The 14,335-nt window shown below is 33.2% G+C and overlaps 1 protein-coding gene across 1 annotated transcript in view; it reads left to right on the top strand.

The window, feature by feature from the left end:
* The first annotated feature begins 1,727 nt into the window (after window positions 1-1,727).
* LOC117169600 (10 kDa heat shock protein, mitochondrial) overlaps window positions 1,728-14,335 on the top strand; it is a 43,979-nt gene continuing 31,371 nt past the window's right edge. The window contains exon 1 of the mRNA XM_033356051.1: window positions 1,728-1,860. Within this exon, the coding sequence (XP_033211942.1) occupies window positions 1,858-1,860 (3 nt within the window). The 5' untranslated portion in view covers window positions 1,728-1,857. The remainder of the gene's footprint in view (window positions 1,861-14,335) is intronic.

The raw sequence follows: 14,335 nt of genomic DNA on the forward strand, positions 1-14,335 counted from the left end.
TCGGTAAAACTCTCTGTCCCGAAAAATACAATTCCAAAACTAATAAAATTCCTGAACAGTTTATAATATTAACGAATTTAAAAATTCCCAAATAATAAAACTTCCCAAACAAAATTGTTTCTTAATCAGTATTAATTATTTATTAAAAATACGATAATAAAATATTGTTATCAAATAAATTTTTGTTTAATATTTAAAGTGTTGAAAATGGTTTGAATTTAAAATTATTAAAAAAATTTTATCGATAAATTCATATACAAAAACACGTGTTTTTTAATTAACATTTCGATTTTTGGGAAGAACTTTTGTGATTTAAAAAATACTATATACATTTTAAACCAAAATATCTTATCCAGAAATATATTTTGTTTTAATTATTGTTATTTTTAATTTAAACAATAATGTTTAAACACTTCAAACATTAAAAAAGTTGTTTCGTTGGTATAAATATTTGATTATTTCAATTTAAAAAAATAATTTGTCAAAGAACAATGTTTTCCACACTTGTTTATCTCGAAATATCTTTTTATAATACTTTTTTAAAAATTAAAAATATGATTTTTCGAGAACATTTTTTTTATAATTAAAAAAAAGACTGTACCGAAAACCTGGATCAAGCTTCAGATCAGATCTAAAAAATTCAGCGATACATACATGTCAAACTTTTCAAACCTCAAAAAATCTTGCTACTGCTTTACCGTCATATTTTACAAAGAATGAGAAAATAAGAATTTGACTTCGTAGTACGATGAGGGCAGCACCTCGATAGGGTAGAAAATGTGATGTCCTATATATATAATTCCCCACTCCGACGCCTCGTACCGCATCTACGTTTATAATATCTTTGCCTCAACTCTGGATAAGTATTAGGTGTTAGTCGCGGAGACAGAGGCTGGTAATGCGAGGGATAGCGACAAAAGAGCGAAATGCGTGCGAGGCGAGGCGCAGCGAGGAAGGTTAGGCTATAGGAGCGAGCGGATTAGTTAGTGGATGGATAGTAATTTGTAAGACATAGTTGTAAGAAAATTCTGTAAAAAAATGGAAGTGTAAAAAAGTCAATTTTTTAAGGCCAGCAGGCCGAAAAATAAACTTTTATCTATCTAGTACCCTAATCGTAACAAGTGCCTGAATTCTTCTACGCATGCGTCGCGCTCGGTCTTTGATTCGTTGCTGTTCACGCGCAATTTGAAATGCTAAAAATAACATTTTTATTTTTTATTATGAATAATGTCATTTTAACTTACATAAATGTTTATTAGACCGATATTAATGAATCTTGATAAAAATAAAAATGTATTAAGTGCATACTGTGTAAATAAAAAGATCCTTTGGTACACACTTGTATTTTTCTTGCATACCTTTCATTATTTGAAAATTTTGTTATTCAAAGTTTATATAAATATTAAAATGCATTGACAATCTTGTTTTTCAATAGAAGTATATTAATTAATACAAAAATTTATATATTTAGCCAAAATTACCATAACATAACAACCATAACACAGTATGCACTTAATAAATTTTTATCGATATTCATTTATATCGGTCTAATAGACATTTACATAAGTTAAAATGACATTCATAATAAACAACAAAAATGTTCCTGTCTATCATTTCAAATTACGCGCGAACAGCAATGAATCAGAGACCGAGCGCGACGCATGCGTAGAAAAGTTCGCGGCACTCGTTACGAGCACTACGTGAGAGTCGACACAGCCTGATTAGATCATGGTCCGTTTCTATATGTGAATGGTGCAAATCCAGTCTTTACAATTTATTTCAGATAGTGAGGTTATACAACGTGAACGGTTTCCCATATTTGTTACTTAAATTATTACCTTGTTGTCTCGAGATAAAATGGTGAGTCGAAATTTAGCTTTAAAAATTAGGATTCGGTCGAAATAAATAATGCTGCTAAGAAAGCGAAAAGTTATAGGATTCCTTATCATTGACATTCCGAATTTTATATTGAGATTTAAGATTTTTTTCCACAATATAATTAGCGATAAGATTGCCTGTTTCAAATTTCGGATATAATACACTATAGCCGTTCAACAATATTTACATTTTTTCGTCGAGTTGCAATAAATAAAATGTCACTATCACGTTAACGAAGTATTTTCATGGAAAAATGTGATCCGTGACAAGGGTTGCCAAAATTTTAAATGTGTTGCAGCCGGCACAAGCTCAAAAAATAAGTAAAATGGGTTAGCAGTGCATTTTAAAGTGTTTGTCGTATTTTACAATATTGAAAGCATGCAAATGGACCAAAGGTCGAGCCAGCGGCTCTCCTTTTTTGCGGTATCATGGCGGTTTCGGTTTGCTGAGCAATTAAGGGCATGTGATACTTACAGTTTCCCCGGCTTTTTTCCACAAAAATGAACATTTTTAAAAACTGAATTCGGAGATGCTACAAATATCATAACGGACGTCCCCGGACTCTTTTTTGAGGGATAATAACGAAAAAAAATTATTGTGCTAAATAAAAATTTTATACATATGCATTATTTTGAGGTTACGTCGTTTTTCATCTCTTCGGGTGAATTGTAACACATAACCTTGAAATATACACGCACGTTGTTAGCAATATCAAACCTTTTTTTATAAAAGAACAAAAAAAGTGTGTGGACGTCCGTTAACATGTTCGCTATCATTTCTCAAATTTTTAAGACAAAATATTTATTATTCTAGAAAAAAGCCGGGGGAATCTAAAACTGGTAAAATTATCAATTTTTAAGTATCACATACCCTTAAGATTACCTAGTGATCCTGTAATGGAAATTAATATTTGAGGGAGCAACACTTTATAAACATTAACAGAATGCTTATAAACGTTTGTGCTTTCGACAATTGTCGTTTGGTCATCCGAAATCGGATTTAAATCTCTAAGGCGTGAATTCGACTTTTGTCCAATTTCGATTTTACTACCAGGGATGGGTAAGGCGTTCAAATTGCACCGTATTCAGAAAAATAAAATTTAAAGCTATAATACAAAGTTTGTGTAAAACTCCTCATTGAAAATGGAAGTTAATTTTCATATTTCAGTACTTCGTGCTTGCTTCGTCAAAAGCATTGCATGGCATATAATTTGGCGGTTTGTCGAGTAGCATTGAATTGCATAAACTCATAGGCATTGCGAACAAATCACATTAATGCCTTAAACTTTACGCCCATTAAAAATGATTAAAACAAAAAGAGTTTTATTAGTACAGTAAATTTGTCTTTTTTTTTTGTGAAAAAATACTCGCAGCTATTTTATTTTATTAATTGTTCCTGGGCATTCAAATAACCTAAAACCAAAAATGTGGACAGTATTCTCTAGAAATTATCTTCTGTAGTTGCTGCACTACAACCGCAAATGCATGAAATAGAGGGCGCCAAAGTTGTCAAAAATCAGTTTCTGCTCTTTTCCAACAGGAAATTTTTTTCCCCTCATCGCGTTAATTCGAAAGTGGTAGAAAAAAATACATTTCTGCAATTTTTAAATCGATGTTTTAAATAGTTTTCGAGATATCGAAGGAACCCCTGTGACTGGTCACAGAAATGATGTAAGATCACACTCCAGCCCTTTTTCCAATGCTTCGTGTGTGTGTGTGTGTGTGGGGGGGGGCACCCCCGTGACTGGTAATAGAAATAATTTAAGTTCACACCCCTGTCATTTTTCCAACGCCCCGTGGGGAGGGGCACCCCTGTACCTGGTTATAGAAATAATGTAAGATCACACCCCTGTCCCTTTTCCAACGCCTCGTGGGGGGCGAGAAGGCACCCCTGTGACTGATCATAGAAATAATGTAAGATCACACTCCTGCCCCTTTTCCCTTGTAGGAATCAACATTAAAACTCCTTTTTCTTGTACAAACATCGCCTTTTGGAATGAACTTGAGGAATTATGTACATTAAAAAAAAGTTTAAAAAGTCGATAAATCTAAAACTATTCGAGATATCGATTTAAAACTTTCAGATTCATGTTTGTTGCTAAAAAAACCCTATAGGAATCCACATTAAAACTTTTTAGCCACGAATATCGTAATTTTGCCGGAAAACCCGGAAAACTATTGAAAATTAACTACATTCAAATTAGTTATAAAGAAAAAAACCGTTTATTCCATACGCCAATTATAAAATAGATTTTTTAATTTTAATTAATTAATTAATAATTATCGAGCAAATAACTTGATATCAGGAATTATATACGCTATATCTCCAAAACAGTACTATCTCCAGACAATACTGCTCTCTACATTTTTGCATACAATTTTTTTCTCTGTAACATGCCGTTCTCACGGAAAATTAAATCCAAAAATATTTTTAGTTTTAACCAAATGTTTAGGGGGAGGGGAGGGGGGTCCGAATTTTCGGTTTTAGGCTATTCAAATGCCCAGGTAACGTTCATAAAATAAAACAGCTGTGAGTATTTTCACAAAAAGAAGACTAATTCACATTACGTCTCAAGAATATGACCTTATATGAGAAGTTAAAAGCCCCGTTTCGCAAAAACGGCGCAGCGCAAGAAAAGAAACTTTCTTATTGTTTTAAAGGTTTTTCCTGCTGCATAATTTTTCTTTCCCTTTTACCGTGAAAATTTTTTTTCGGGTTGAAAAATATCGTAAACATGTTCCAATAACGAGTTATGAAATAAAATAGCTTCTGTCATTTTTCCCCCAAAACTAATTTCTGTAGGACAGATCAATTCAATGACATCTCGGACAAAAATAAAAATCGTATGCATTTAAGGGAGTAATCCTCGGCAATAGAAATACAAATGAAAATCGTTTTGATATTTGGATGACAGTTGTATTGAAATGCACTGAAGCTCTGGTTAAAATTTTAGAACCTTTTATGGCTTCATAATCGAAAAATCAATCATTGAAAATAAAATTTTATTTCACGAGAAGACGCACTTTTTGTAGCATATAAAAAGATTGAAAAATGTTAAAATTCTGAAATAATTCTGAGATTTATAGAATGTTTTCTCAAATCCATATCTGCTTCGAAAAGTATCATCCAGAGCCTGTAAGAATGGAAAAAAATGTATACCGCAAATTTGTGACTTACGTCAGTCAGATATGGCAACGTCGCATCCGCTCAACTTGGACTAGTTTAGGCCTGTCCACTGAGGGGAAATGGAGTCGGTATTGCTCAAAAACTAGTTTGGGATTTTAGCACCACCACCGACCTCCACTCGCTGCTAGAAAGGCGTCGTGGTGGTTCGTGGTTCGTACAACGTGTCGTACATTCCAGCATTTAATACAACGAGCATTTTTATTGTTATCCTGCGCTTAAGAATAATATATTTTTATGATAGAAATATGATTTGATCAATATTGCAACAATTTCAAACTATGAATAATTATTATATTATTACATTATACTTTGCAATAATAAATAAAGGAAATGAATAAGTGCCGTAGCTTTAAATAGGTGTGTTGAAAATCCTCATTTCAAGTAATTTTGACAATTTGTTTATAAAGTTTAAGCTGATTAAAAAAAAAAGTTGAAATTATTGCCCTTGAATATTTATAAAAGTTCGTACATTGAATGTGAGTTTATTGCAATACAGAAATATAGTGTAGAGAATGTAATTGCCTCTTTTATTTCGTTTTTTAGGGGAATTAAATAGTTCAATAAAAAAGGTCTACAAATTCTCTATTGCAATAATCGTGTCAAGTTTAAAGAGTGTTAGAGTGTTTTCTTGGTTCGAGATGTCACAATTTTAAAAAAGGGCATTAAGTTCAACGTAAAAATGCAGCTACTTCCCAGAATATTCATTCGGTGGGTTTTTAAAGTCGGCCTTAATTTGTGATTTTTTAAATAGAATTTTTTAGTTTTTCACAAAAACATAAACCTGCTCCCGACATGGCAGGATACTGAATAAGAATAATAAATTGTGCTTCAGAAAGAAAATCAAAATTAAAAATCGCATTACTAAAGTATGGCAGGCATTTATTTGTTAAAAATACCCCAAAAAATATAAAAATAAGCTATACTTTTTTTTATCGAATGATAATAATTTCCTGAAACGGTAATTCAATTAGCGTGTTTCAAATTGTAACCAAGTTTACCTGACATTTTACATACATAATTTATTGTAATGATTATATCCAAAAATCATATTCCCAAAAATTCCATTTACAAAGGATTCTTGATGTAAGGTTCAAAATTTTAAGAGTTTTTCAGAATAAACCTATTTTCCATGAAACTCTTGGTTCCAACTTTCTTCAAACAAGATATTATGTACTTCCCGTGTTTGTAACACTTATGCATTCTTTTACTACTGATATATTTATAATTTAAATTCTAAATTATTTCATTTTATTTTAAAACCAGTCGCCCCAAGACACCTTATGAAACACTACGTATCTTCAGCACTTGATACCTCCCTTCCATTTCATAGTTGCCAAACTGATGACCGTGTGATTCTATAACAAGTGAAAGTGTTGTCTAAACTGACTTGCTACGTATCGAGGGTACTTCCTTAAAGGGATTGATATGTCTGGTTTCTGAAATGCCAGTCTGCATCCCAATCGACTCCTTCTTACCGGCTAGGTCACAGTCGCATAGAGATAGCATAATAGAATAAAGCAGTATCACTAAGACATAAAAATAAATGATGGCGGAACCTTTAGGGGAATAGCAATGTCGGTATAGCCCTATAGTTCATACGTCTGCATGAAGGGTTTTAGAATTGTTTTTGTTTTTTGAAAATATAGGGTGAGTATTTAAGAAAATTTCCGGCCGATTTAAAGACTTGATAGATTCAACAAATTGAAAATTGTCATCTGTATATTCTGAAAGATGAAGATTTTAGTGAAAGTATCAGTGCTGTGCCGTTGAACAATATACTGAATATATTGTCATACGTTTATTCAATCCCGCAGTTCTTAAACCATACACTATTTAAAAGAATATAAAAGTTTGGAATCTTATACATTTTATGAAGCTGTTTCTGTGGAGTTTATTGGTATTTTTCTGATTTTAAGTGAGGTTAGTATAACATTAGTGTATTTTTAATTATAAAATAATGTTTTAGTTATTATTTGTTATTAATATGAACATTAACATTAAGTAATATTCCTATAAAGCATGTTTATATTAATAGTAAATAATAACTAATACATTAACTTATAACTAAAAATACACCAATGTTATACTAAACGTACTCAAAAGCATAAAAGTACTATTAAACTCCTTGAACTTTACCTTTACCACAAAAAGAGCTTCATAAATCGTATAAGCTACCAAACTTTTATATGCTTTTAAATAATTTATAGTTTAAGAATTTTCAGATTGCATAAAGTATGAGAATATATTTAATATGGTGATATTTACAATCAGCTAACAATTATACGTCAGTGTATTTTTAACTTATAATATATATATATATATATACTATAGTATTTATTTGCAATATAGTGTCCGATGATGGAAATTATTGGATCGGCGTGGGATATAGTAAGTTTACGGAAGGTGATCAATTGACTTGGGGCGTGAAGTCTACGAAAGTGTATGTACACCGAAAAAAATATGTAACTATATTAGTTCAATAATACCTTGAACTAATACGCTTCGCATAAATTAGAACTCAGTAGGTAAAAAAGTCGAATTGGATCTCTTCATTTAATTTGTAATTTTATCGGTTTGAGTATAGAACCGACGCTATAGCAATACCGAATTACATCGATTAAGTAAGTATTGAAGTGGAGCAGTTCTTCACGTAAAACTCGCATCATTCATAAGTTGAATGTCAGCTGTTCTAAAGCATCGAAACAGATACTGTTCCACTTTTGTATCGGGCACGTAACGAAATTCGAATCACAGTGCGTCGATATAGATATACTCGCTATGCTTCGCTTCGTTCGACTCTGCTAGTTCAAATGACGAACAGCGAGGATCCAACGAATCTGTAACGTTTAAATTTGAGAACACGCGAGATTTGATATTTAAATAATTATTTTTTAATTTTTCACAACACATATTATCCGACGCCTCAACTCAGAGCAATGCTCATGCGAAGCTCCTAAGTTACAGATTCGTTGAATCCTCGCTGTTTGTCGTCATTCGAACCAGCAGATTCGAACGGAACGACGCACTGTGATTCAAATTTCGTTACGTGCCCGATACAAAAGTGGAACAGTATCTGTTTCGATGCTTTAGAACAGCAGTTCAACTTTTTTACCTACTGAGTTCTAATTTATGCGAAGCGTATTAGTTCAAGGTATTATTGAACTAATATAGTTACATATTTTTTTCGGCGAGGGAGTAAGTCCGCACGGACGAACGCTGCAGAATTATTTGCAGGACGTAAATTAGGACCATTTGGGACTAGCTAGTTAAAAAATGCATAAGTTTTATTCAAAAACTTTTTTCGATTCGTGCCAGATGGCGCGGCACTGGCGAAAAATGACATTGTTGACTTCTTGAAATGCGCTTTCAAATAAAAGATAAAGAAGAAAAATGGTCGGTTTGTTTGGAACTGTAATGCGTTTACCTAATATGATGTTCAATCTCCTTGTCTGTCGACTATAGCTTAACAGTGTTTGGGTATACGTTCCACTAAACTTTCGGCCATAGTGAGGGCCAGTTCAAGACAGTGATTCTATTTTGCTCTTGGAACTAGCTGCACAGGCCGCTGCGGTGTTTCAGTCGTTGTCCTCGATTTCCTTGCTCAAACAATTTCTCTGTAGAATTTATCATAGCCATTTGATAGTTTCTAAGCATCCTTTCGGCGTTCAGTTTGCCAGAGAACACATGCATTACGCGAAAACCCAGCTTGCAGAAGAAACCCCACACATAGATCTTGAGCGAATGCATAACGCTGCGTTAGATGAATAGTAGACTGTGTAGGGATCACGCACATTGTGTACGAACCCATGCCCAGAACGATGACTCATCTGTGAACTCTACGTTCTACCTCTATCCAGAGCTGGCAGATCTCAAATGGCCTTGTATTATCTCAAGTTTTCTCTGCAAAACTTTTTGGACTCGCCGTCAATTATTGGTGGAGTTTTTCTCAAAAAGCTTGACAATCATCTTATCCTCCTTTTTCGTGGTCACGCGTTTTACCCCTATCTGGCAAATCGTCAATGTTTCCTACCTCTTTATGTTTGCAATAATATAATTAACTATTTAATTCAACATCTCCTTCAAAATTTAAATAAAAATGCTAAACATAGCAGACGTTTGTTCACTTGCGCCTTCTCCAAATTAAACATGTAATTCACTTTTCATATAAACGTACATTGTTTTGATTATAGAACGTATAACTTGCAGGTTAAATTCCGAATGCCGAAATTGAGGAAAAGAGTTCTTCCTAAAAAATTTCCAAACTGTCCAAAATATTTGTCGACTAATAAAAAAAAGCGAAAATCTCCTAAAAAGCAAAATATTTCTAAATATTTCTAGAAATTTCTGTAGAAATTGATGATAATAAAATTATTATTCGTTGAATGCAGCGAGAAAAAAGCTGGCAGGATTAAACACAAAATAAATTATGTTAGTGTATAAATGTATATATGATGTTCGTTTCAATTTAAATAAATATACTAAACATTATATTAAATAATATTAAATCCACTTTCTTATTTATCATTCTTGTCATTGACTTTTTACCAAAGTATTCCCTCAAACATTTTAATTACAATTACCATTACTTTTAAAAAATATTTCCTTTAAAACTTGAAATTGTTAAGATTTTAAAGGTATAAAGATTCTTTACTATGCAATTTAAATTGTACATTAGGGTGATCCAAAAATGCATTGCAAAAGTTGTCTTGAGTGCTAGATGCAAACGATCCCCCCAAATCGTTTCGAAATTCAAAAAAAGTAAACGCGTATTTTTTTTAATTTTGATTTTTAATGGTGCCTGTTGGGACTTCAAATTTGCATGGGAGCTTGCATGTGAAAAAGTCACTTTTTGGTATTTTTCGAATAATTGTTCAGGGTTAGGGAAAAGTTTACATTAAAGTTATAAGACTTATAGAGAACTTTCCAACGAAGAATTTGGCCTATTATACATATGAGTTAAATGCCCCTAACCGACCTCCACGGTGTCCTGAAAACTATCCTTAAATCAAACAATGTACATTCTTCAGGAAATTGACACTTTTAAGCAGTTTGTTCTCCTTTTTTCCAGAAATCATTACTATAGGTCTATTGGAATGTTTAAAAATCTTTTTCAGTTGATTTATATTTATTTAAACAAATTCTATTTGTTTAAATAATCTGTTTTTCTCGAAAATTTGTCTAAAATCTGTTTTTTTTTTTTTGAGATCGGAATGGCTTGAACTTTTTTTTTTGTTTAATTCGCCTAAAATTCTGTTTTTTTTTAGATTGGACTGGCCAACTGTTATTTTTAAGTGGCATTATTCATATTTTCAAATAATTTTCATTGTTTAAATAATAAGATTATTATTTATTATCAACATTCCTTTAATAATTTAAGCAAATTGAATTGTTTTGAATATTTTTTCGGTAAATTCAGGAGATAAATTTTTTCTTCAAATAATATAATGTTATAATTAGTCATTTCTAAAGTGAAACAATTTTATCAACATCGTTGATAAAATATCAACATCGTTCACCACTTTGAGTTGAGAAACAATTTTCTTCCCTTTTTCATAGGCTGCATTCCCCATCCAGTGTGAAGCGTCTACTTCACGTAAGGATGTTTCTATCTGGAAAGCTGAAAAGAATTTCATTGAATCTTTGGGGATGAAGTATTAAATTTCTTTATCCAGCAGTTCCTTATTCTTTTGTGCTTGGATACGTTTGTAATCCATAATAGGTTTCTTAGATTTTCGGGATAAAGCCTGAACCATCAAATTTTATCTCACTGCTGGAATTTCATCTTTGAAGAAAGCTAACGCAGCAGTTTCCGGTACAAGGTACCAAAGATGTAAGCTAAACTTTTCGAAGGTAGCAGTGGGAATTTGTCAATCCTGCTTCGCAAAGAGATAAATTGATTTTAACATCTGAAGGTCTTTCTGTGGTGCCTTACCAGCAAGAGGTGTATTGAACCATATTTTAATGTAAAATTTTACTAGAAATATACCAATTTCACGGCAAGATTTCAGATCACTGCTAGACAGAAGATACACGTTTCGGAAGAGGAAGATTTTGAGTATGTAAAGGGCTTTTGCCAACCACCTAGCCTGGTGCATTGCTTCAGGAACTCGAAAGGAAACTCCTCGTGGTGGTGCCTCTCCTAGGAAAATTACAAGTGCTAGGAATTCTCGGTAATCTTCTCGACAATGTTGATCATTGAGCTTTCCTCTCGCAAAAGAAGTTCACCTACTGTACCACGACGAGTTTCAAAACTAACCGATCTGCTACTCCAGACTGGAATTTCGTCTGTCTGTCCAAACATTGTTTCGAAAGCCGTTTTCAAGTATATTTCAGCCATATGATGAAACAAGAAAACAGTATTTTATCATCCCCCGTGGCAACCTCTAGCAGCTTACAAGCACCGTTGTTCTTTCAAGTATTTGAAGCTGTCGTATCGTAGCAGAAAGCTTTCACGTCACTAAGGAAGTCCCATTGTAAAAGAGTTTCATAAACGGCCTCGGCTTCATCTATCTTCGTTCCTGATTCAGCTTCGGGGGCTCCAAGAAACGTTTCCTCACCTTCTGTTGTGATTAGAATAGGCATTCGATTCACTTTTTCCTTTCCAGTGAGTGCAGGCAGCAATTTCCCATCCCAATGTAAGACGGCTGCTTTATCCCTGAACTTCTTATTTTTCTCTCGAATTTTCTCTATCTATTCAATTCTGAATTTTTGTTTGAATCGATGTATAGAAGATCTGCTCAAAACGGCAGAAGATAGATTGATTCCTAGAGCATCAGCATAAGGTGTAAGGATATTTCTCAATTTCGCTACGTCAAGAACTGCAGTATAATTTAATAATCACAAATGTTTGATCTAACTTTTTTCTAATGTTCGCAAAAAACGTTTCGAAGCGTATAGAAAACGTCAGCAATCAGCATGTAATTCAAGAATTTCTTAAAAACATAAGAAATTAATATTACGTAAATATACTTTGTATTTACGGGATTTCAACGTTCTATAAGCTTTCTCAGACGTTTCGACAAAAACATGGAATAAATTATGATATGAATGAATAAATAGATCAATCATGTTCTTAAAAAAAATTTCGGAGATACATTAAAAAATGTTGAAAAGTGTTAGAAATAATAATCGTGAAGGATTTTCCCTTTATTTTATTTGTAAAACTTAATTGTGAAAAGATGCGAAGCTTATCCAACAGTTCCGCTTCCTCACGAGCACGTTTTTTTCGAATTTCAAAAATTTGCAGTTGTCTCTCCTTTTCATCAATCTATGTTCTCACGGGTGCAAGACATCCTTCACTGTTCTCCTTCCCTTGATTAGTTAGAAATAATTTAGCTTCGGCTGAAACTTTTGAGTCCTCTAACACTGATTGCGGTGTGACATCGAAGATCATTTTCAGTTTTTGTAAAAAATCATTATCTCTCCTTACTTGTACCTCTACTCTTGATTTGCAATTTTTTTGTATCTTCCAGTATTCTTCATACAACTTTTCTACATTTTCCACACAGCGTTGGTGATCTCTTATCGGTAGAATTGCCTTTCTCTAGAAAACTTTCACTTCATCCACGACAAGATGAGCACTCAGTCTTAAACTTAACTGCACATATCTCATATAATATAGTAAAACTCGCATAACTTGTATATTGCTTGGAAGTTTACTTCCAATAATTTGCTGCTCTTCAAAATAAACTAAAAACACTTTCTTCCGTAATTCTGCCATGTTAAATATAAACGTAGCTAGCAGTGTCACAGCCGAGAAACTAATGGCTACTACTAACCGTACAAAGGGACAGGAGAACGAAGGAAGCAGCAACCCTATTCAACATGGATGGTCTTTTCGAAAAAGTGGAGAAAAAGAATGCAATTTTCCAAAAAGCCGAAGGTTTCTGCTGAATATAAATCCCCAATAGGGGTGTACCTAAGAATGTTGGAGAAGTCTCAATAAAAATATTTGAGATCAGATATTATATTACTGTTAGTAGAAGTCGTCAGTGACCATTTGTACATTAGTAGTCAATGAGACTTTAAGCACTCAATTAAAAAACTGTTAGTAGAGAAGAGGAATATCCAAGTTCTGTGTGAGAAAATTCTTACAAACTTGATTGATAAACAAATCACACCATGACTCTGTTACCAAAAAAGATGAATTTTCCAATATGATTAAATGAAATGTTGAAAATAAATAATAATTGTATTATTTAAACAGTGGAAATTATTTGAAAATACGAATAATGTCACTTAAAAATAACAGCTCACCAGTCCGATCTTAATTGTTTAAACAATAGGAAGAAATTTGGAAATAGTCTTTTTGAGATAATAAACGGCCATTTCGATCTCAAAAAACAGATTTTAGACGAATTTTCGCGAAAAACAGATTATTTAAATAAATTGAAATTAACTTAATAACATTTGTAAACACTCCAATAGGCCTATAGTAATGATTTCCGGAAAAAGGAGAACAAACTGCTTAAAAGAGTCAATTTCCTGAAGACTGAAAACAAAACAAAAACGACGAATACTATTGGCGTAAAACAGGGCTCACCACTTTCAGCAAGTTTTGACTTAAATTACAAGTGCGTGGCTGTGCCAAGAAAATGTATGTATATGTGACATGCGCCGAAGAAAGGGGGCTTACTCTAAAAAAAATCGAAATCGAGGTTTTTACACCTTTTGAAAGTTTTTGAGCTGCTATTTTTAATGAGACTATTGGGAAAAAATTGCGAGCGTTATGATTGCTAAAAATGGAGTTTTTAGGTACCAGAGAAATTAGGCTTTTGCTCGAGAGCTCGAGATTCCGTGAAACACCTTTCACCACTTGCCACAACATCTAGTACGTGTCTCATCTATACCCCGTCCGTGAGTCGCCTCCATGACCTATCTCTTTCCGTGAGAATGCAGTAGTAAGTGGAGAGGGAAGATTTCGTGAGTCTTCCCTCTCTCCTAAAAGACGCTTCTATCGGATCGACTTCAACTGCTCGGCCTGAAAAATCTCACTTTTCAGAGTAAATCCCCTTTCTTCGGCGCACGTCACATATGTATACATATATATAAAGTATGGTCATATTCACATTAGTCATATTATAGAGTGCGTAAGAGATGCTCTTCCGTTATTATAACATATAACTTGCACGTATGCTTCCCTATGATCGGTATGAATTTGACCTTACAGTATATACAGTCTGTCAAGTTAAAGCGTGGGTGGCTTTACTCGCAGTCGGTAAGGTGTATCGACATGATTTTGGTGTCAACATATTAAGAAGAGCTCCCTCTT

This window comes from Belonocnema kinseyi, chromosome 3 (genome assembly GCF_010883055.1).
Source record: "Belonocnema kinseyi isolate 2016_QV_RU_SX_M_011 chromosome 3, B_treatae_v1, whole genome shotgun sequence".
In the NCBI taxonomy this organism is placed as follows: Eukaryota; Metazoa; Arthropoda; class Insecta; order Hymenoptera; family Cynipidae; genus Belonocnema; species Belonocnema kinseyi.